This window comes from Archocentrus centrarchus, chromosome 18, assembly GCF_007364275.1.
Source record: "Archocentrus centrarchus isolate MPI-CPG fArcCen1 chromosome 18, fArcCen1, whole genome shotgun sequence".
Taxonomy (NCBI): domain Eukaryota; kingdom Metazoa; phylum Chordata; class Actinopteri; order Cichliformes; family Cichlidae; genus Archocentrus; species Archocentrus centrarchus.
The window spans coordinates 16327413-16351611 of record NC_044363.1 but is presented as its reverse complement, the minus strand read 5'-3'; the positions used below and the strand labels follow the sequence as shown (position 1 = coordinate 16351611).

Genomic DNA, 24199 nt, shown 5'->3' with positions numbered 1-24199 from the left:
GTCCAAGAGGAAGGGCACGTACACACTGGGAGTAAAGAGAAAAGGAGGTAGCCGCCCGTCAGATAGAGATCATCTCAGTAGCTGAAAGGTAATACTACGGTATACATATAATTTTTACATGAGCTTCATATAAAAAGACTGGTGTTAAATGACAGATATAGCATGTTTTATGGGTCTGTCTGTGTGTTATTTACTGGGTGTGCCGCTATTATTACTTTACAGCTCAGTTGTGATGGCAATGTACAGTGCATGTTGGTATTCAGCTGTTCTTTGTGTCTGACTGTAAGAGGAAAGGAATTGCCAGTAAAAAGCTTCAGTGTATAAGTAATTATCGTAGCCTCCATATTGCCAGTGTGTTATGTGTAACTGCTGACTGTCACTTATAAAGTGAGAAGTTACATATGCACATAAATATTAGTAAGATGATCACATGGTGGCTGTCTTCCTGTTTTATTTTGGTGACTCTTCGTCTCTGCATCTTGTGTCTAGTTTACTTCCTTCCTGGTTATTATATTAATGATGCCCAGCTGTATTCCCACCTGTTTCCCATCCTTTTGTTATCCTGTGTTTCATTTATCAGTCTCCTTCTCCCTTTGTGCTTCGTCCTCATGGTTGTGTGTTTCCTTGTTCCTGTAATAATTTGTTCCTATTCAGTCACTCTGTAATTTTGCCTCAATTCATTTCACTCAATTCATTTTACTCACACTACATTATATAAAAGGTACAAGTGGCCGCTGTGGTTTGTCAGCTGTGACGTCAAAGCTTCGATTTTAGCTGTCATCCTTTTTTGTAGTTGTAAGTGACCATATTGTTTTAAAGCTTTTTTTTTTTTTTTTTTTTTTTAAATCAGGTAAAATGTTTGACAACCAGAAAACTGGGGAAAATGCTAAATCATCAGCTGATGCTGCCATGTTTCATCAGCCAGGTAAAAAAATAAGAATTTCAAAGTAACATTCTTTAAAATGCCAAAAATACTTCAGTGATTACCTTATGGTTTTCTCTAGAACCAGACGTGGCCTCTGCTTCTGCACCACCCAGTGAGCTCTGCTCGCTGCAGAATCATCTCCGCTGCTCCATCTGCATGGACGAATTCACAGATCCTGTCACTACATTTTGTGGCCACTCCTTCTGCAAGCGGTGTTTGGAGCAGAGTTGTGATTACAATGACAGCACGTGCCCACTATGCAAGAAATATATAGTCAGGGTTCCTGATGTGAATATAGTCCTGAGAGACATTATCCAACAACAGAAAAACACACGTGAAGACATATACACTGGAGCTCCCGGGGACGTGGCCTGTGATATTTGCACGGAGAAAAAGCTGAAGGCTAAGAAGTCCTGCCTTGTGTGTCTTGCATCATATTGTTCAAATCACCTGGACAATCATTATTCAACAAAAAGGTTGAGGGGCCACAAGTTGGTGGAACCTGTTGAGAATCTGGATGCAAGAGCCTGCTTAAAGCATGGACGGCCCCTGGAGCTGTACAGCAGGAAGCAGCAGGCATGTATCTGCGTTCGCTGCATTGAAGAAGGTCAGGACGAGGTTGTCTCTACTGAAGATGAGTGTGACAAGAAAAAGGTGAATTAATATACAGACGGCCCCTGAATATTTGATTTGAGTCTTGACACTACAGTTTTTACTTTCATCCACTGTAACATGCTGAACAATTTGTAAATACACTTAAAAAGAGCACAGATTTCATGATGTCATATCACAGAATGTGAAAAGAAAATGTATCATTTTTGTCTCCTACAGACAGAACTTAAAAACACAAAGTCAGAGTTAACGCAGGACATCAACAAGAGGAAAACAAAGATCAATGAGATTGAGGAGGCTCTAAAGAGCTGCAAGGTAAGAAAAACATAAATGAACCTGGAGTGAAAAGCCGATCAGATCAGTCAGCCAAATCAAAACCTGCAAAGCGGGTTTTTTAAACGCAATGGTCATTCAGTGCTGCAGTTTAAATGAAAGATTACTGCAAAAATGATGACGATGATTTTAGTTTTGGCTTCAAAATATTACCCTGTCCTCAAAGGTCTCCCAAAAATCCAGTGGAATAATTGACACTTACTGAACAATAAAACTTTCTCAGCATTAACAGCCTTTATTAAACCAACAGCCAGTGCTGTTCTCAGGCCAAGTCCCTTCAGCTTTGTAGAAGCTAAATTTTCCTCATTACAGTTTTTCAATTCACAGCATTATATACTGTAACATATGTACCACATCTCCAAGTGCAGTATGTAAAACAGGGGGAAAGAAAATGAGGTAAAATGTCAAATACACGATGCAGTTTCATTCTAATTTTTAGGACCAGCTGGATAATGAGTGGTGGGATATTGAAGCTGTGTTCAGCGCTGTGATTGCCATTGTGGAAGTAGCCCAGAAGACAGTCCTTAAGCCACTAGAAGACAGGAGGCAGGTTTTGGACAAAGAAGCAAAAGGCCTCAAAGAAGAGTTGGAAGCAGAGATCAACAAAATCGAAAATACCATCTCTGAACTGGATGACATTTCTGTGCTCGAGGACCACATCCTGTTCCTGCAGGTAGAGCAAAATTTGTGTCATTAATATATAATTATTTAGCTGCTAATTATACGTATATCTGGGTGTTTTTTTTAATGGATTAACTGCTGAAGTTTTGTGTAGCACTCCTGTCAGTCTGTTGAGTTCTCTCTCTGTTATTTTCTTTTTATTCCACAGATGTATCCATCTCTTAAAGACATGGGAGACATCAAAGACTGGGAAGAGGTAAAGCTGGATACATCACTGTCCTTTGGCACCATGAGAAAAACCACAAGAAAAATGTTGGAAAAAATTGAGCAAGAAATGGAAAAACTAACTTCAATTGGTAAGAGCAGCTAGCTAAGTGGCAGTCAATGCTAAAAGTTAAAAAATTAAATCAATGTAAAACTCTTCTTCACTTCACAGAACTGAAGAGAATCCCAAAGTTTACAGGTAAGTGTATAACACTTCCTCCCTCTCAAAAACTAGACTTTTCTGTTTAGATCATGGAACTTTTTCAATGTTTTATTTCACAGTGGATGTAAAGCTGGATCCAGATTCTGCACACAGACGCCTCGTTCTTTCTGACGATGGGAAGGAAGTGACAGATGGAGGAGAAACCCGGGAAGTACCTGACACTCCTGAAAGATTTGATCTTTTTGGCAGTGTTGTGGGACTCAACAGCTTAACCTCTGGGAAGTCTTACTGGGAGGTGGAGGTCGGCAAGAAGACTGGGTGGGATATAGGCGTAGCAAAAGGTGATGCAAACCGCAAGGGGAAGCTCACAGTCAACCCTGATAATGGGTACTGGGTTGCTGTGCATTATGAAGGAGAAAAGTATGCAGCCCTTACAGCACCACCGCTCCGTCTTCACCTGAACGAGAAACCTGAGAGGGTGGGAGTGTTTGTGGACTATGAGGAAGGTCTCGTCTCTTTCTACGACGTGACGGCTGAATCTCACATCTACTCGTTCACTGAGTGTTCATTCAAAGCTGAGCTTTACCCATACTTCAGCCCACATGTGAAACAAGCAGAGAAAAACTCTGAGCCTTTGATTATTTGTGGCAGGAAAAATTGTGAAGAGGATGCAATGGAAATGAGAGATGTGTGAAATGAGAGATGAGTTTTCAGTCCACTGTTCTGAATTTTGTTGGTCATTGACTCTTTTTTTTGTTTTTTGTTTTTTCTTTTTTAGAGGATGAATGGGGATTTCCATTTTCAGGTGGTAGATGGAAGATTTATTAATAACTTTATTAACACTCCAGCAGGAGTATTTAAGGCTGTATAGGAAGGCTTGGACCACTAATAGAGATGCACAGCCATGTTTTTGGCTGTCTAAAGACTGTCTAATACCCAAAAAGATGTTATCAATCCAGGTTTTATGAGATGTTTTATGAGGAATGTAGATTTAGGTCCTTTTAGCCCTTATTAACTATTATTATTAACACTACATGAAAATGAACACATAGTTTAACACCTGATTGGTCTAGTGTTGTTAAAGCTTCACTTTTTCATGAATACCTTTTGGTTTTACCAGCTAGTAATAAAACAGTTTGTCCATTATGTGCCTTAATGCTCAAATACCCTTTAAAGCAGCACTAAAGAGAAGCAGTTTGTCTAAACTCTGGTCTGGGCCAACAGCACAAACCAAAACTGCTGCGTCGTTACTTATTATTTAACATGGGAGCCAGTTTAGACTTAGAGTGTAGGTTACACAGCAGAACACAAACTCTTGATCTGACGCTGTAATTTTGACACAGCGAGGTTAAAATACAGTCGTTAGTCAGAGTTGTGTATTTTACACTATGTTGTGTTGCCAAATGGCTCCTTAGAACGTTGTGAAGTCATCAGACAAAAGTACAAATTGCAGATACTGTGTTGTGATGTTTTGATTTCACTTTGTACTTCTACTCAACAAATATTGTGTATTTTTAGTTCAGCTCTTTGCTTAATAGCTACCTTGCCATTTTCTCAACAAAAGGTATTAAAATAAGATTTTAATTGTAGTTTCAACTTTTGAAAAGTAAGTTAATACATCCAAAAAAGAAGAAGAAATGAATAAATGATAGTGTACATAGTTTTTTTAACAGGTTATTTTATTATATCCAATTTAACTTTGTATAATATTTTTGAAAGGTTTGAATGCTGGTTGGACAATCTCGTGATGGTGTCGGCCTGCAATCTGTATTTCTTAGATCATTCGGAAATGATGTCGGCAGATTCGTTCTTAAAGATCATTTGTTGTAGTTCTGAACACAAACTACCTCCATCTTGACGAGCTGCAGCAACAACAACTTGCTTTCATGAGGGTAATAACAATCAGCAATGCAATATTGTGTTTTAAGGGGCTTTATATTCCCATTCTTTTCAGTTGTGTAGTTATAAGTTCAATGCATTTACTTTGGATTGAAGTATTTTTGAAGGATGGCACAGACTTTTGGTACAGGCTAGTGTTTAACTTGCACACGACATCTGTAGCATCTGTACAACAATCTCAAATTTTAGAATATTTTCATTTTTGTGTATTTTAAGTTGCTTTAATAAAAGTCATCAAAGGTACTATTGTACTGCTGTCCAATGAACAAACACTATATAAGAGGGAATGAATAAAATTTATGTTTGAAAACATGACTGACTTTCCTTCTTTACCCACAGCTTTGACCGTGTTTATGTTTCATAATAAGTGGTTGAATCATGTCTGGGCAAATCAATCATAGAGCGGTTGGCGGGTTTTTCCTTCCTTTTTTTCATTTTTCCGGAAACGAAACTAAAAGCACAAAACAAGCCCAACTAAACATCACAGCAGCAGAGAGGTAACGGAAGACAAAAGGAGCCTGCAAGAGAGGCGCTGCATTCATCCATCGCTTTGTTTTTACTGTAAGTAACAATTTAGTGAACTCAGATTTTTGCCAGCACAAAGAAACTTAGTTTAAATAGTGTTTGCGAAGGTAAAAACAGTTACAGTGGGGTAAATCTGACGACCAGATATAGAAGCCTATGGAGGGACTGCTATGTGTCACGATAATAATAATTATTGTTGTTGCTGTTTTTAGTTATTAATGTATTGATTGATTTATTTAAACTATGATGAAAGTAGCCTGGGTCTGTTGGAGAAGATACAGAGATACAGCTGTGGTCACTTCAAATTTGAAAAAGAGGCTTTGAAAAGAGAAGTGAGGAAATTCATTTTTGAATATGCAGTATTTTTCTGTCATATACTGTATCACCAGACAACTAACCAGAAGGTAAATATACCGGTACTGGCTGGCTATTGGTGCAGTAGGTCTGCAATCAAAGCCAGAGAATTTGACTAAATGATAATAAAAATAATAATAATAATAATAGAAAAAAGGGAAGTGATGCTTTACAGTAGGTGTAAAAGGTGCCGCCGCAGCAGTGAATAAAAGGAAGCTGGTCACTTTCACTACCCGAGTCACTGCAGCTGTTCTAGCTTGACTTTTGTAGCATTTTTCTTAAAACGCTCAGTGTGCAGTTATTTCGAGCACACCTGCAAGCAGACGCTAGCAAAAAGGAAGTTGTCCAGCATCCTGTGTGTCTTTTTTTTTGTTGTTGTTGTTGTATGTTTATTGCAGACACACAGCAAAAATGGACCTCCAGATTTGCCACTGCTGCGGATGGTCCAAAGTGACAACTTACCAGGGCCTGAGAATTCACCAGGGGAGGATGGGATGCACCCCGAAGGGCGTGAGGGTTGCAGAGCCTCAACAGAAATACTCGTGGGGATATGTGGGACATGCAAACACTCAAATAGACCTCAAGCTAGATGTCCACACCTCTTACAAGATTAGTAGGTTTATCAAACATATTTTATGTTGTGTTAGTTGAAGATCCTTTTCTCTTTCAAAACAATAAGACACCCACACAAAGCAAGGCCTGATCAGTGGACTAGGACAAACAAAAGAAGAATTAGTTAAAGAAATTCCTTTGCATTGCTATTTCTTTTTTAACTTAACCCCTTAACTGGCAGCAAATAAAATCACCTGAAACAACTACATAACACCCTCTGGTTATTATTGGCTCTGAACAACCCATTTCATAGCCTATTAATCGGCTGCGTCTGGTCCGCGGGCCGAATGAAGTGCATTTATATGGCAGGCTAGACCCGCCCATTTTGACTGACACCTCATTCGGCCAATAATGTTAAGAAATGGGTTTCCCAGAGCCAATAATACTCAGAGGGCGTCACGTAGCTTTGTCAGGTGATTTGGTGCAGCCAGTTACATGATTGGCCGAATGACGTGTCAATAAAAATGGGAGGGTCTAGCCTGCCATATAAAAGGGACTACAAACAGCCCGTCACCGGGCCCTTGCCAGTTAAGGGGCTACAACTAATTACAATCTTCTAACATTTGATTCTTGAATTATGTCTCAAGAAGAAACAACAGAATATTCAGACCTGAGCCTCCAGGTTTGTCACTGCGGATGGAGCAAACGTACGACTTACCAGGGCTTAAGAATTCACCAGGGGAGGATGGGATGCACACCAAAGGGAGCGGGGATCCCCAAAAAAGAGCAGTATGACTGGAAAAATCAGAGGGAAGAGATGGATCACTGGAAACATTTGTCAGCTAAGAAAGAAACTGTGAAGAAGCAGGTAAAAGTTTGTTTCTTAGGGCACGTAAATGGGATTCATGAAGCATTTTTAACTTTCAACTTTTTCTCAACATTACTTCATCTTACAGAATTTTCCAGAGTCACCAAGCATGTACAGTTGTGCCAACGCTGGAGCAACAGCCATATTCAAAGAAGAATACAAACTAAGTATGAACAAGAATTCAGTACAATAAAGATATAACAAAATGCATATAACAAAATGAAAAAAACTAAAGCTGAAAATGTATTCGTCTGTACAGCAGCCTCTGTACATGCACAACGGTCCTCCCTGCAGGAGCTGCCCACCCTTCCACAGGTAGAACACATTCAGTTATAATTATCTAACTTTAAAGGGAGTAAACATGTAGAATAAATCAGTATTTTCAGGTGAGCAGAACCACCAGGGAGCCTTCAGCACCACCATATCCAGGAAATGTGGTCAGGCCCAAGAAGAAAAAAATAAAGCAGCAAACACTCTCACAGGTACTTCATTGGTTTGCAAGTGGAGATCAGAGTTAATATTTTAAACTTTACAGTAAGTGACTTTTTGTCTCCCTTAGATGGAGGAGAGCAGTGCAGTGGCAGAATACTGGAGTGTTGACTGCTATACTGACTATGCAACACCAGCAGTCAAAATCAAGGAGGAGCCAAAATCACGTATGTACAAAAAACAATTAAAAACAAGATTTTTTTTTTTCCAAATCTGTCAGAAAAATCAAGAAACTGTGCCAAAAATGTCTCCTTTTAGTTATAGCACTTGCAGCTCCACGATCATCTTTCCAAAGAACCAGCAGCCGCCAGCTACAGGAATTCTCCACTGCTGTGCCAGTACGATACCATCCTTTATTTATATAGAACAATGTTCCAGCATGTGACATAAACCACCAAAGTTTGTTGTTGTGTTGACGCTTTATTTATTTGTTGAAAGAATACAATATCACAGGAATGAAAGTGTTACAGTCTTCTGGATTTCAGGCACAACAATCTGTTAGAGCACCTCCAACTGCTCCACCTCTGGAAGCAGCAGTGCTGCCTATGAAGAAAGATCGGAGGGAGCAAACACAGGTACCAAACAGACTGAAGAACACCTTTTGTTTAAGTGTTTTAGTTATCTGTGACTTTTTCTGCAACCACATATCCAGCACCAGTAATCCCAACTAATTTTATTTTATTTTGGTGAGACTCAGGATGGAAATGTCTGCTCAACTAACTTTGAAGTGAGTAAACGGTAACGTGTAAATATAATTTATATTTTTCAGGCGACTGGACCTGCCAGGAAGCCTTCAGCACCACCATACCCAGGAAACATACACACACAAAAGGAGAAGAAAATAAAGCAGCCAGCATCACAGGTACTTAATTATTTTAGATTTTAAGTTTTAAATGATGTTTTTCCACTTTAAGCATCTGTTTGTCTCCCTTAGATGGAGGAGAGCAGTGCAGTGGCAGAATACTGGAGTGCTGACTTCTATACTGACTATGCAACACCAGCAGTCAAAATCAAGGAGGAGCCAAAATCACGTATGTACAAAAAAACAATTAAAAACAAGTTTTGTTTTTTTTCAAATCTGTCAGAAAAATCAAGAAACTGTGCCAAAAATGTCTCCTTTTAATTATAGCACTTGCAGCTCCACGATCATCTTTCCAAAGAACCAGCAGCTGCCAGCCACAGGAATTCCCCACTGCTGTGACGGTACGATACCACGCTTATTTTATATGGAAAAATGTTCCAGCATGTGACATAAACCACCAAAGTTTGTTGTTGTGTTGATGCTTTATTTATTTGTTGAATATCACAGGAATGAAAGTGTTACAGTCTTCTGTATTTCAGGTACAACAATCTGTTGGAGCTCCTCCAACTGCTCCACCTCTGGAAGCAGCAGTGCTGCCTATGAAGAAAAATAGGAGCGAGCAAACACAGGTACCAAACAGACTGAAGAACACCTTTTGTTTAAGTGTTTTAGTTATCTGTCACTTTTTCTGCAACCACATATCCAGCACCAGTAATCCCAACTAAAACACACAGTGTGCACTGATTTATTTTATTTTGAGACTCAGCATGGAACTGTCTGCTCAACTAACTTTAACACTAGACCTCCCATAGGTGGTCATTCTGACCACCATACATTATTTGCTTAAATTTATAATAAATCAATATCATATATATAAATATGATTCAGAATCAGAATCATTTTATCGTCACCACATGCCAGGAATATGCCACATGTAAGGAAAAGCAGTTCCAGAACAGCCATCCAAGAGGACAGACAAATCAAAACAAACAGGGGAGATAAGTGTCTGCGGCCGCAGCCATCAAAGGCGCCGCCGTTTTAGATAAGAGGGAAACAAAGGAAAACAATAGGATAGGTGAGAAGAAAAAACATCTCATATTTTGCCCCATAATTGGGGGGGGGGGCACAGTATGAGGTTAAAAAACCTCTGCATAGTAGCGTAGAAGCACATAAACAGCATGGGGAGCACTAGGGTGGGGAGGGGAGGGGCTGTGCCAGCGGAGACGAGTGAGCCAGGATACTGTGGAGGCAAGCCAGCTTCCTCAGCTAGCAGTTCATGATAATGTTCATGTTAAGATGGTATAGTCAGCCTTGGTCGCCAGGATACCAGTTCACACAACACGGGGCGGGGGCAAAGAGCATTTGTTTACATAACAGCTCCAGGAGATGATTTAGATAAACAGCCATCCATCCAAGGCCGTCTGGGAGCCAGATTCCAAATGCTATAATTGTTTTGGTTCAGGCTGTCATAACTAATTGCTGACAGACCTTACAGTTTTTCTGGTTTCCTCTCAGTGGCAAAAAGTCCAATCATCCGAATTTTTTGGTTCTACTCCGCCGTGCAGAAACAGACACTCAAACACTCCTCCAGATCTAATCCATTTTTATTCAGCTCTGCTGAGTCTCTACTGAGTCTGATTGAGTTCATGCAGCTTCTGCATCCCTCACAGGCAGCCTTACTAAAGCCCGAATGGCTGCCCGGGATAAACCAGGTATCCCCAAGTCCAATCAGGAGAAATCCTGGTATCAATATACGCCACGTCCACAATTGACAGTACAGCCAGGCACGTTATCTTCCTTCCTCCAGGGAAATCCATAACGTAGGAAGTCGGGTGTGTCAGTTGGACCAGAGGAGAGAGGGGTCTCCTTCTCCCAATCTCCTCGTGATGAGAATTTGATCATCAACAGTGTTGAGAGACCAGCTGACCAGATCCATAATTTTATTCCAGTTCAGGGATGTGTGAAGAGACACTCTAAGCAGCAAAAAGCAACAGCAGGGTAGATAACAAGAGGGAGGCAGAGAGAGAGAGAAAAAGAAAGCGTCCATCTCCACCGAGGGCAGGAAGAAAAGAGCAGTCTTTCAGTCGTCTTTCCAAAGAACCAGCAGCCGCCAGCCACAGGAATTCTCCACTGCTGTGGCAGTAGGATACCACCGTTTTTTTAGATAGAAAAATGTTCCAGCATGTGACATAAACCACCAAAGTTTGTTGTTGTGTTGACGCTTTATTTATTTGTTGAAAGAATACAATATCACAGGAATGAAAGTGTTACAGTCTTCTGGATTTCAGGTACAACAATCTGTTAGAGCACCTCCAACTGCTCCACCTCTGGAAGCAGCAGTGCTGCCTATGAAGAAAGATCGGAGGGAGCAAACACAGGTACCAAACAGACTGAAGAACACCTTTTGTTTAAGTGTTTTAGTTATCTGTGACATTTTCAGCAACCATATGTCCAGTACCAGTAATCCCAACTAAAACACACAGTGCGCACTGATTTATTTTATTTTGTTGAGACTCAGGATGGAAATGTCTGATCAACTCACTTTAAAGCGAGTAAACAGTCCCGTGTAAATATAATTTATATTTTTTTAGGCGACTGGACCTGCCAGGAAGACTTCAGCACCACCATACCCAGGAAACATACACACACAAAAGGAGAAGAAAATAAAGCAGCCAGCATCACAGGTACTTAATTATTTTAGATTTTAAGCCTTAAATGATGTTTTTCCACTTTAAGTGACTGTTTGTCTCTCTTAGACAGAAGACAGCAGTGCAGTGGCAGGATATCTGAGAGGTGACCGCTCTGCAGACTGTGCAACAACAGCAACCAAAATAAACAAGAAGCCAAAATCATGTATGTACAAAGAATTAAAGTTTATTCAAGACAAGATTTTTTTTTTTTAATTTTTCTGAACCAAAAATGTCTCCTTTTAATTATAGCACTTGCAACTCCACAACCATCTTTCCAAAGAGCCACCAGCAGCCAGCAGCAGGAGCTCTCCTCTGGTGTGCAGGTGGGTTACTTCTCTGAAAATGTTCCAGCATGTGTCATAAACTATAGTCTGTTGTCATGCAGCTCTGTGTTTTGGAAAAATAAGAAGGTGTGTTTCTGTTCTAGGTGAAAGGATCTGTGAGAGAAGCTTCAAGTACTCTCCAACTGGAAGCTGCAGTGACGCCTAAAGAGACAAACAGGGAGCATAAAACACAGGTACCAAACTGACTGTTGAAGCAGACCCTTTGTTTAAGTGCTCCGTCATGTTTTGTCATTAGCAGTGGCAGGTACAGTGTACACCCCTCACATTTCTGCAGATATTTAAGTATATCTTTTTATGGGACAACACTGACAAAATTACACTTTGACACAATGAAAAGTAGTCTGTGTGCAGCTTATATAAAAGTGTAAATTTATTCTTCCCTCAAATAACTCAATATACAGCCATTAATGTCTAAACCAGCAGCAACAAAAGTGAGTACACCCCTAAGAGACTGCACACGTAAATGTCCAAATTGAGAACTGCTTGTCATTTCCCCTCCAAAATGTCATGTGACTCGTTAGTGTTACTAGGTCTCAGGTGTGCACAGGGAGCAGGTGTGTTCAGTTTTGTAGTACAGCTCTCACACTCTCTCATACTGGTCACTGAAAGTTCCAACATGGCAAAGAACTCTGAGGATCCTAAAAGACGAATTGTTGCTCTACATGAAGACTGTTATATAAGCTGCACACAGACTACTTTTCCTTGTGTAACAGTGTCATTACTGTATGTCAGTGTTGTCCCATGAAAAGATCTACTTAAATATATGCAGACATGCGAGGGGTGTACTCACTTTTGTGATACACTGTAGCTGCTATTATCAGGCTGCATAACATCCACTCTAATTTAAAACAAGAGTCTTAAAAATGAGGCAGCCAAGGCTGAGACTGACTGTGTCCTTTCCCTACATCTTTCACAACATTGCACAGCCCTTTAAAATAATAATAATAATAATAATAATGATGCGAATACAAATGCATGCCATCAGAATCCACAGGCCAGCAGGTCAAGCACGAATCCAAACCAGTACAGTCCTTTTCTCTTGTGACATATATTAGAAATATAGTTTTATTCATTCGGTTCATTTCTGCTTCTTTTGAAAATTCCTGTGAATTTAATCAGTCTTATTGATTAATCATTCAGGGGACCAAATCATCCCGGTATCATCCACCATCTCCACCTCCAGTCCCGCCTAAGAAGAACTCGGCTTTATTCAAGGAAATGTTGGAGAGCTTTAAAACAGAATTACAGCCAAAAATTCAGATGATGGAAGGGAAAAGTTGTGAAATCAGACCAGCAGAGACAGCCTGCAGACCAGAGGTAAACAGCTACACATGCTCTTCTTTTGGATGTCACTTCCATTCATTCATTGAAGAAAGCTGCAGCATGTTTTTATCTCTGGTAACTAAACAAAGTTATTTGTGCTGTTTTACTTTTGCTAACCTGGAATTTTGAAGCAGAGACGTGTAAACATGTAAAAAAAAGTCACTGTTAGATTCTCTGAAATGTCTCAAATATTAACAGCAGTCCTCTCATTTTTTGACAGAGCGTCCCAGATTTAACAAACACAAACAGCCAAACAGGTTCTGCAGCAGCAGACGTGTCACCAAAGGAGAATCCAACACTGTGTATGTAACTGTGTGATTCACTCAATCAAATTCATGCTGAACGATTCAGAAAATCAAGCTGTTTGTGTTTGCAGTGAATGAAGCTGCAGAGGCTGAAGGCTCCACTGGCATGAAGGTACAGAGTCTTAAATATCTTTCACCAAACCATGAAATCCTTCTGTCTTGCTCGCAGTTCTGACACATGGAGAGTTTACTGATGTTAGTGTTTGAGTCTGGCTTTCACTGTGTGCGTGTTTCAGGTGAAGGAACTAGCCCGCAGGTTTTCAGCTACTACAGCCAGTGAGACAGTGATCCCACCAAAGGAGAAACATGGAGCACACCAGAAACTGTCTCAGGTAGCAGATCTTTGTAAACACGTGTTATGCCCCCGGCCTAAGGGTACAAGGAACTCTCCACTCCTCCCATTCCAAGTTTATTTCATTCATATTGGAGGCCCGCAATGCCAAAACAAGAAACTAAAGTTTTTAGAGGTCCCTGCTCTTCCCTGACAGAAAATAAAAAGCAAACCAATCACAATTCATCACACATTTAGCTCAGCTTTTAACTGTCTTCTTTGTCCAAACTTCAATTATTCTTTCATTCATTTTACAGTAAAAAGCCTTAAATAATTAATGTTAACTAGAGTTCAACTTTTCCCTTTAAACTGACAGAATTCAGCAGAACCTACAAAGATAAGCAGCTGTGCCGACTCCACAGCAACACCCATAATCAGGGAAGAATACAAACCATGTATGTGGAAGGCCGTGATTTATTCAGAATTTGATTTTGAATAGAAATATAAGAAGTTAAAGCTGGAACTGTCATATTCTTTACAGCCACTTCTGCATTTGCACAGCGCCCCTCCCAAAGGGCCAATAACTCAAAGTCAGACCATCAGCTGCAGACGTTCTGCACCCTTCCACAGGTACAACAGATTTCTTAATAGTTATCTAACTTTAAAGCGAGTAAACAGTCGCGTGTAAATATAATTTATATTTTTCAGGTGACTGGACCTGCCAGGAAGCCTTCAGCACCACCATACCCAGGAAACATACACACACAAAAGGAGAAAACAATGAAGCAGCCAACATTATCACAGGTACTTCATTATTTTAGATTTTAAGCCTTAAATGATGTTTTTCCACTTTAAGTGACTGTTTGTCTCTCTTAGATGGAAGACAGCAGTGCAGTGGCAGGATATTGGAGTGTTGACATCTATACTGACGATGCAACACCAGCAGTCAAAGTCAAGGAGAAGCCAAAATCACGTATGTACAAAAAGCAATTAAAGACGAGAATTTTTTTTTTTTTCAAATCAGGCAGAAAAATCAAGAAACTGTGCCAAAAATGTCTCCTTTTAATTATAGCACTTGCAACTCCACAACCATCTTTCCAAAGAGCCACCAGCAGCCAGCAGCAGGAGCTCTCCTCTGGTGTGCAGGTGGGTTACTTCTCTGAAAATGTTCCAGCATGTGTCATAAACTATAGTCTGTTGTCATGCAGCTCTGTGTTTTGGAAAAACAAGAAGAAGGTGTGTTTCTGTTCTAGGTGAAAGGATCTGTGAGAGAAGTTCCAAGTACTCTCCAACTGGAAGCTGCAGTGACGCCTAAAGAGACAAACAGGGAGCATCAAACACAGGTACCAAACTGACTGTTGAAGCAGACCCTTTGTTTAAGTGCTCCGTCATGTTTTGTCATTAGCAGTCATATTTATGGTCCAGTTACTGAGTGATTAACATCTTTCAGATGATGAGTTTGGCCAGTGACCATCCAACAACCACACACCCAGAAGCAGCAGAAGAAGCTGAGGAAAAGCACAGAGAGAATCCAACATTTCCACAGGTTCTGCAATTTAAGACATTAGACTGACAACAGCACGGCACACTCACTGCTGCCAATAGGTAGCTGCTACTATAAGGCTGCGTAACAACCACTCTAATATAAAACAAAAGTCTTAAAGATGAGGCAGCCAAGGCTGAGACTGACTGCGTCCTTTCCCTATATCTTCCAATCCAATCCAAATTTATTTATAAAGTACATTTAAAATAACAGTGTTAACCAAAGTGCTGTACATAGGGAAAATAAAATAAATAAATACACCAAACACACACACACACACACACATCTAAAATATAAAAAACTATACAACAGCTCAGAGAGATAGCTCTCACTCCGATTTAAAGGCCAAGGAATAAAAATAAGTTTTAAGACGCGCTTTAAAAACATGCACAGTAGAAGCTGACCTACTGTAACATAAAGGGGCAACTCGTTCCATAGTTTAGGGGCTTTGGCTGAGAAAGCTCTGTCCCCCCCTGTTCTTAAGCCTAGTTTTAGGAACACTGAGAAGTAGCTGGTCTGCAGATCTCAGTGACCTAGAAGGAATGTAAGGGGTTAGGAGTTTGTGAGGTATGATGGGGCCAGCCCATTTAGAGATTTAAAAACAAACAATAAGATCTTAAAATCAGTCCTAAAACATACAGGAAGCCAGTGAAGGGAGGCCAGCACAGGGGAGATGTGCTCAGTTCTAGTAAGAAGGCGAGCGGCTGCATTCTGGACCAACTGAAGGTGTGAAAGAGAGGACTGGTTTATACCAACGTACAGAGCATTACAGTAGTCATGTCTAGTAGAAATAAAAGCATGTATAACTCTTTCAAAATTACTAAAAGAAGGGCTTGACCTTTGAAACTGAGCCTCAGTTGGTAAAAGCCTGATCTCACCACAGAGTTTATCTGTTTCTCCAGCTTTAGATCACAGTCTATTTTCACACCAAGGTTATTTACTACGGGCCTCACATAAGGATCAAGTGGGTCCAGGTCCAATTTTTCAGTACTGCTCGAACTACTGGGTCTAAGGATCATGACCTCAGTCTTGCTTTCGTTAAAAATGTAAAAAGTTTAAAGCCATCCAGCCTTTAAAGTCATTAAGACAATCAATTAATATTTTCAGAGAGCTGCCATTGTTTCCTCTCAAGGGCAGATAAATTTGGGAATCGTCAGCGTAAAAGTGGAAGGAGATACCATATTTTTTCAAAATTGATCCTAGGGGAAATAGATATAAAGAAAAAAGGATCGGCCCTAAAACAGGACCCTGTGGAACTCCACATAAAAGCGGGGCAGATGAAGCCTCCAAAACGGACTCTAAAACTTCTGTCTGACAGGTATGACTTAGACCACTTCAAAGCTATGCCTCTTACCCCCACACAGTGCTCAAGGCGAGGAATGAGAATACTGTGGTCAACAGTGTCAAAGGCAGCTGTGAGATCTAAAAGAATTAAAATACCAGAATCCCCAGAGTCTGTAGCCAATGAATATCATTAAAAACTCTTAAAAGAGCTGATTCTGTGCTTTGAAATGCCTTAAAACCAGACTGAAACACCTCAAGGATTTTATTAATATCTAAAAAAGGTTGGAACTGCAGAAGAACCACTACACTTTCACAACATTGCATGGCTCTTTAAAAATATAATATTAATGCTGTAAATACAAATGCATGCCATCAGCATCCACAGGCCAGCAGGTCAAGCACGAATTCAAACCAGTACAGTCCTTTTCTCTTGTGACATATATTAGAAATATAGTTTTATTCATTCAGTTCATTTCTGCTTCTTTTGAAAATCCCTGTGAATTTCATCAATCTTAATCCGTCAGGGGACCAAATCATCCCGGTATCATCCACCATCTCCACCTCCAGTCCCGCCTAAGAAGAACTCGGCTTTATTCAAGGAAATGTTGGAGAGCTTTAAGACAGAATTACAGCCAAAAATTCAGATGATGGAAGGGAAAAGTTGTGAAATCAGACCAGCAGAGACAGCCTGCAGACCAGAGGTAAACAGCTACACATGCTCTTCTTTTGGATGTCACTTCCATTCATTCACTGAAGAAAGCTGCAGCATGTTTTTATCTCTGGTAACTAAACAAAGTTATTTGTGCTGTTTTACTTTTGCTAACCTGGAATTTTTTAGCAGAGATGTGTAAACATGTAAAAAAAAGTCACTGTTAGATTCTCTGAAATGTCTCAAATATTAACAGCAGTCCTCTCATTTTTTGACAGAGCGTCCCAGATTTAACAAACACAAACAGCCAAACAGGTTCTGCAGCAGCAGACGTGTCACCAAAGGAGAATCCAACACTGTGTATGTAACTGTGTGATTCACTCAATCAAATTCATGCTGAACGATTCAGAAAATCAAGCTGTTTGTGTTTGCAGTGAATGAAGCTGCAGAGGCTGAAGGCTCCACTGGCATGAAGGTACAGAGTCTTAAATATCTTTCACCAAACCATGAAATCCTTCTGTCTTGCTCGCAGTTCTGACACATGGAGAGTTTACTGATGTTAGTGTTTGAGTCTGGCTTTCACTGTGTGCGTGTTTCAGGTGAAGGAACTAGCCCGCAGGTTTTCAGCTACTACAGCCAGTGAGACAGTGATCCCACCAAAGGAGAAACATGGAGCACCCCAGAAACTGTCTCAGGTAGCAGATCTTTGTAAACACGTGTTATGCTCCCGGCCTAAGGGTAACCCAGACGTAATGCAGGGCACAACTCTCCACGCCTTCCATTCCAAGTTTAGTTTATTCATGTTGGAGGCCAGCAATGCCAAAATAACAAACTAAGGTTTTTAGGGGTCCCTGCTCTTCCCTGACAGAAAATAAAAGCCAAACCAATCACAATTCATCTCTAACCAACAAAAGAAGAGAAAAAGAAAGTTTGCAGAGTTTGCAGCTCAGCTCCACCAATCAATTCCTCTCTCTTTTGTGTTTCATACAAACACTCACAGCTGGCTCTTTCTTGGGGTGGGGGGGATATCCAACATGCATCCAGCCAATCATCACACGCATACACACCCACATGCACACTAATCGGAGGAGCCAATATGGGACATGATCATACATCATAACACCTGTTTTTCACCTTACCGTGGTGTGGCCAGATGGGAAATTCTTGCTAGAATACAGAAAATATTGAATCTTGAATCAGTTTGATAATATATCCCCCACCCCCACCCCACCCCCCCGAGTGGCTGTGTGAATCATTTGTTTTTGTGTAATGCTTGAAATCTTTCAGGTGAAGCTACTGACTCAAAGGTTTTCAGCCATTTCTGCCCAGGAAACAGCAGGCGGAGCAAAGGAGAAACAAAGAGAGGAACAAAAACGCTCACAGGTGCAGTGCAAGTGCTTCTTATGTCCATCAGTGGAAATAACACGTGGCTCTACAGCACTTTGGTCCAGTCAGAAAAAAACTAAATAATTCATGAGTGGATCCATTTTTGGTTTCCAACTGCTGCTTGAGCAAAATATAACATTTGAATATTTTATGTTGTTTTTTCCTCTAATGCAGGACTCCGTGTCGATGCAGCTTTGTCAGGCACACACTCTTTATTTGCAGCACACACATGTTAGTAACTGGCAACAGTTGCCACGTTTGCTGTGCCCAGCTACAGGATGCTCTCTCTCTCTCTCTCTCTCTGTCTGTCTGTCTGTCTGTCTCTCTCTCTCTCTCTCTCTCATGCTCTTCTGTCTGTCTGTCTGTCTCGGTTGTTGTTGTGTCTATATCTTGCTCTTGTTTATCTCTCTCTATATCTCTCTATTCTCTATTCTGTCTGTGTCTGTTGTCTGTCTCTTATCTCTCTTCTCCTCCTCCTATCTCTCGACTCCCCTTTCTATCTCTCCTGTCTGTATGCTCATGCTCTGTCTCTCTCTATCTATCTACTCTCCCTTCCTCTCTCTCTCTCTCTCTATCTATCGGCTGCTCTATCTCTCTCTATCTCCTCTCGCTCTCTCTCTCTCTCTCTCTCTCTCTCTCTCTCTCCTCTCTCTCTCTCTCTCTCTCTCTCTCTCTCTCTCTCTCTCTCTCTCTCTCTCTCCCTCTCTCTCTCTCTCTGTCTGTCTGTCTGTCTCTCTCTCTCTCTCTCTCTCTCTCACAGCAACAACTCTGGTTTTTTGCTGACAAGTATGCAGCTCACGCTGCAGCTCCTCTGTGTGGATTTGGATCTTTCTCCAGGTCTGGGCTCACTGCCTAATAAGGACAGTTTGATTAGGACACACACAGCCAGTGTGCCAATTACTCCACCTACTCTCTGCACTGCACTGCACCATTCCTCCTCCTGCAGCTGAGCCAGAACTGTGCCCCTACACAAGTTTGCTAGTAAATATAGAACAAATTGACCAGATTAATGATCATGAAGCCAACAAGGGTTAAATATATCTCATGAGACACAAACAGGAATCAGTTAATTGTTTTGTGCGTTGTAAAATATTTTTCACATTTTCTGACAGATGTTGACAGATTCAACACGTGATGCCACCAAAGTCAATTCTGCAGCAACAAAAGCAACACTGGAGAAGGGTCCCGAATTATGTATGTCAAAATATGATAAAATTGCTATGTAGTCTGAAAAAAAATCAATAAAAACTGTGCCTGACAGTGACTATTATCTTCTTCTACAGCATGTGAAAATGCACAGTTCTCCTCTGGTTTGAAGGTAGGACTTCCTGTGCATCAAAACATTCAGCCAGACTTTACAGTTTGCTTTATTGTAACCAGTGCCCTTGAACGTTTATTTACTTCGGGAGAGGTTTCATATGTGTTATATATTTATTTCTTTGGGGCCCAGTTTTTGTTTAGTGCTTCATGTGTTTTAGGTGAAGGATCTGGCCCGGATGTTTTCAGCAAGCGCGACACAGGAAAAAGCAATCGGACCAAAAGAGAAACAAAGAGAAGAACAGAAACCTGCACAGCGGGTAAACCACAGTAAATCTAATTTAGAAAATAGAAAGCGCAATGTGCCATGTAGTGGTGTGAGGTTAGAAAGTCTGCTAAATCTGGAAGTGTTTGTTTTTCTTCTGGGGATATTCTAACCAAACATATTAATTTTTTGGTTAATGCAACCACCCCTGCCGGGCTATGCTTGGGTTTTAAGAACTTCCTGTTTTGTCCATCGTTTTTGAACTGAGGTCAGAAAGCCAGTCAATAAGGAAGGACAGTCAAAACACTTCACTATTAAAGTTGCAGACAAAATGCTGGGACTCAGTTGCTGACTTCACCAAAAACTGAGTGAGAAATTTAAAGGGATGGCGCAGTGGTGCAGAGGTTAGCAGAAGGCTTCCAGGTCTAACCTTCTCCTCCACTGGGGGCTTTCTGTGTGGGGCTTACATGTCTCCTTTCTCCTGACAATCTGATGTTGGATAAGCAGCAAAGGGGGTGGATGGATGGATGGATGGATGGATGTCTACAGACTACTTGCATCTTTGAATTTATCAAACTGAAGGTTTCTTAAGCGGCTCTTAGAACATGAATTAGACTTTTATTGGATCTCTTCCAACTTCCTGTTTCCTTAGACCACAACATGTTTGGTCACAACAAGTTTGTAATTGACCACAAAGTCGGTGTTTGCTTGGTAATTCTGTGAATACCATCTTTCAGGTGAAGCTACTTGTCTGGAAGCTTTCAGCCAGGGAAGGCAAAGATCATCATACAGAGAAAGATGAGGAGGATCAAAAACCCTCAAAGGTGCAGCAACAATTGATTTTTTCAATCTGTGTTTTAAAGTTTTCCTCAAACTGTGGTTTAGAGCTGCAGCCAACACTCACTGAGCAACTGTTTAGTTAGAAACATGGAAACTGAAGTCTCAAAAACCAGTTATTGCTTCATAATAAAAGCCTTTGACTCTTTTGCCTGATGGATGCTTTTAATGTGAAGGAGTAGGCACAGGATGTTCAGTTTGTATTTGCAGGTAGTTAACTTTTTATTTTGGTTCTGATGGAAATGTAGGAGCGCAAGCCACTAACAATGAAGGCTAACATGTAGGTAACTGAAGGCCATAAACTGTAACACTACCCTGCCTCTCGCCCTATCCCTGAACAGGATGGATGAATGGATGGATGAATGGACGGATGGATGGATGGAGGAAACATTGCACCAGTGCTGCCACTCTGTGTGCCTGCAACTGCACACATTCTTCTCTCCTGGCATGATTATATGTATATACATATGTGTTGTTTTTGTTAACTGTAGCAGATATAATGTAAGACTGGATCCGGCCACTGCACGCAGATGCTTCATATCTGCTGATGGGAAGCAAGTAAGAGCCAGAGAAGAGAAGCAGAAAGCTCCAGAGGCTGAGGCGTCATTCAGCAGCGTCATGGGGCTCATCAGCTTGATGCCTGTGAAATCTCACTGGGAGGTGGAAGTTAACAGCCAGAGCTAATGCCATGTGGGTATAATGAGAGCACAAGGAGAACCTCTCATTAAACCAAGAAAACAGGATGACTGGACATAATGGAGACATAACGGAGTCTCCAGTCTCTACAGTACTTCTTTCTGTGTGAAACAGACCCCACCGGAGGTCTGTGACAGAGACAAAGAGTACACAGCCCTCACAGAACCACCTGCTCCCTTCACCCCTAAGGAAAAATTCCAAAATGTTGGAGATTTTGTCGATTGCAAGGAAGGTTTTGTGCTGTTCTACTATGTCACAGCTCAGACTCACCTCTACTCTTTTACAGAGTGTTTACTGAGGAACTCTCCCCCTATTTTAGTGTTTGTCTTAAAGACTATGGTGTAAATACTGATCTCAGCTGTTAAGAATCAATAGCTAAACATACTAGCCAGCCTGTGGCATTCATTTTACACTGGTTTGTGCACATATGCAGCTATTATTGTTTTTTTGTTTTTTTTGTCTGTTTGTTTTTTTTGGAAGAAGAAGAATAAAACTCCAAACTCATGTTTGGTAACATATGCAGGAGTTCTGTCTGTGTATCACAAAGCCTGCTTTTTTGCCCAGCAGGGGGAGTGTTTTAAAACAAAACCTCCAATCATTACGTTTGATAATGCAGATAATTAGTTTATGTTCACTGAGAATTTTCACACACTGCTTTGAAAAATCCTTGAAAAAAAAACATAAAGAAGAAGAATTCAAGTGGTTATGACTGGTGCTGTACTGACTGGTACAAAGTTTTTTTTTACCAGTTACCATCTGGTACTAATTACGTTAACGTAACAACACAGCTGTAACACAGTCACAAGCTGTCACAAGCCGATTCCAAAAAATGAGTATTTCGAGGAAATGTGTTGCAACTCTTCCTCGAGGCATTTAAAGGCCAAGTTTCAGGATTGATTTCGCCTAAATGAAACTGAAAGAAGCAGCAGAGAGCAGCAGAGTCGGGAAAGGCATCAGATCACGTGGAGCACGCAGGTAGGCTGCTGGGCAGGTGAGTTTGTTCTTACGTTTAATTTTACGCTTTGTTGAAATTTGATGAAGCGAACATGACTCACGACGGGCTTACGGAGTAACTCTCGTAGCTGCATAAATGAAAGAATTGTCCGCTGAAAAATCAAATATATCTAAAACATTGTGCCTTTGACTTTTCTGTGTGTTTACATCATTAAGTCATTTTGTTTGCTTATGATGTGTGTTTTCAAAGTTGATAGTTTCTAGAGTGTAGCACATATAATTTAATACAGAATTATGCAACACAGCTCCAGTTAATTACGCCTTCGTGTTTGACGGTAAGGAAGCAGGCAGGGTGGTAAAACATAAGCAGCAGGTTGAAGGGTGTGTACACAACTACACACGAAACACTTTCCCCCGCAGTTCTGTTTATTTCTCTCTTTTCATGTTGTTATGAATAAATAAATCCAACAGGAAATGCAAATACAAATGAACTCTTTGAGAATTATTTTAACTCCTTTTATTCAAAAGTCCATTTCATAGTGTGTGTGCTGTGCAGATGTAGTCTATGATAATACGTGGAGTCAACTTTGAAATTTAGATGAGATTTAAAAGATTATAAAACTATACATTTTATTTTTATTCTTATTGATTTCAAAAAATATATACTAATTGCACATTTATGTATAAGATCTATCTATTTTCCCCACATTGTTATGCTTGTTCAGTATTATGTATTACTATACACACAAATCTAATTATGTTGATTTCAAATAGGCTATACCTTTCTGCTACACAGAGACAATCAGGATGATTATTTAACTACATGTTATCGTTACACACTCAGTGCTGTTGCCTCACAACAAGAACCTCCTTGGCTCGAATCCAGGCTGAGGACTTTCTGTGTGGACTTTGCATGTTCTCCCTGTTCCTCCGTGGGTTTTCTCCGGGTACTCCGGCTTCCTCCCACAGTCCATGGTGACTCTGAATCGTTGTCACTGTTAAACTGGTGACTTGTCCAGGCTGTGCCCTGCCATTCGCCCTGAATGGCTGGGATTGCTGTATGCATTAACCTTTTTATTTTAATTTTTTTCTTTGACAGTAAAGTTGCATTTTATTTAATCTTAAGCCGCTTCACTGAGATGCTGACTCTTTTCAAACTATGACCTCACTGACACTAAGCTCAGCACGGACACTTTTTAACTTTCTTGTTTCGTCTGGCTGGGGCGCCTAATCACTGTCCATTCAAATTCATATCCTGGTTGACGTCAAGTTACTTTGAGATTCAAATCTTCACATATTTTACAGTAGCTTGAATAACTAATTAAATAACGAAATAAATAATCTTGAATTCATCTCATATGCTCCTTCTGACATAATTATTAACATTGTTGTCCTTATGACAGCGATGCACTGAAAAAGCTTTTACCTGCAAAAACCTACTGTGTGACAAGATTCACCTCCTCTGTGTGTCACATCAAATAATTAGGATCAACACTTTTCTGAGCGTTTTACACAGTGCCAGTGTGGAGTATGTACCGTGGCTACTATGGTCATGAATTAAATAAAAATCATAATAATTATTATTTTAGAAAGCTCTTGATTTAGCTTTTATGGATCACCTTGCTCTTAAAAAGGAAATCAGCACTAACTAGAAAAAGGCATTTCCTATAGAAAATGCACTGTGAATGCTTGCTGCTGAATGATTGGAGCTGAAATGCCAGGAAATGCTTCAAAGAGCTTAATTCTGATTGGCTGAAAGAGTTAAAGCAGCTGAAAAATGCTGAAAGTGAATTTGAAATACAAAACAGCTGAAATTGTCAAGAAAGTAGCTAAATTAAACTCAATTTGCTTAAAGGGCAGAAAAACAGCCTGAAGAAATTTTAACTGTAGTTGAAGAAAAACCATAAAAGATATTGAAATGGGTGAAATAGGCCACCATGAGTGAGATGGCTATGGCAGCTGATGACCTCGGGCCATTTTCCCTACAT

General features: G+C 40.4%; 2 protein-coding genes across 10 annotated transcripts; both read left to right on the top strand.

The window, feature by feature from the left end:
- The first annotated feature begins 15 nt into the window (after nt 1–15).
- LOC115797410 (E3 ubiquitin-protein ligase TRIM39-like) lies at nt 16–5067 on the top strand. The gene is made up of 8 exons (XM_030753988.1): nt 16–88; nt 851–925; nt 1005–1579; nt 1757–1852; nt 2310–2543; nt 2700–2847; nt 2928–2954; nt 3038–5067. The coding sequence occupies exons 2-8, from the start codon at nt 856–858 to the stop codon at nt 3610–3612; spliced, it is 1725 nt and encodes a 574-aa protein (XP_030609848.1). The 5' UTR covers nt 16–88; nt 851–855; the 3' UTR covers nt 3613–5067.
- Nucleotides 5068–5288: 221 nt separating this feature from the next.
- Nucleotides 5289–21748, top strand: LOC115797408 (nascent polypeptide-associated complex subunit alpha, muscle-specific form-like). Of its 9 annotated transcripts, none has more exons than XM_030753982.1 (39): nt 5304–5378; nt 6095–6309; nt 6896–7116; nt 7205–7283; nt 7376–7431; nt 7503–7598; nt 7676–7772; nt 7864–7943; nt 8091–8180; nt 8375–8467; nt 8540–8636; nt 8735–8808; nt 8947–9036; nt 10681–10785; nt 10999–11091; nt 11164–11260; nt 11347–11420; nt 11525–11614; nt 12582–12758; nt 12985–13066; nt 13141–13181; nt 13306–13401; nt 13717–13795; nt 13882–13970; nt 14049–14144; nt 14217–14313; nt 14413–14486; nt 14594–14683; nt 14791–14886; nt 16692–16868; nt 17095–17176; nt 17251–17291; nt 17416–17511; nt 18104–18199; nt 19315–19396; nt 19486–19520; nt 19681–19779; nt 20462–20548; nt 21053–21748. In XM_030753982.1, the coding sequence occupies exons 2-39, from the start codon at nt 6108–6110 to the stop codon at nt 21059–21061; spliced, it is 3555 nt and encodes a 1184-aa protein (XP_030609842.1). In that variant the 5' UTR covers nt 5304–5378; nt 6095–6107; the 3' UTR covers nt 21062–21748. The 9 variants fall into 9 exon arrangements, with proteins under 9 accessions (XP_030609844.1, XP_030609842.1, XP_030609841.1 ...); XM_030753981.1 differs by having other exon boundaries at nt 8076–8180; nt 10696–10785; XM_030753979.1 differs by having other exon boundaries at nt 8076–8180; nt 21056–21748.
- Nucleotides 21749–24199: the final 2451 nt, after the last annotated feature.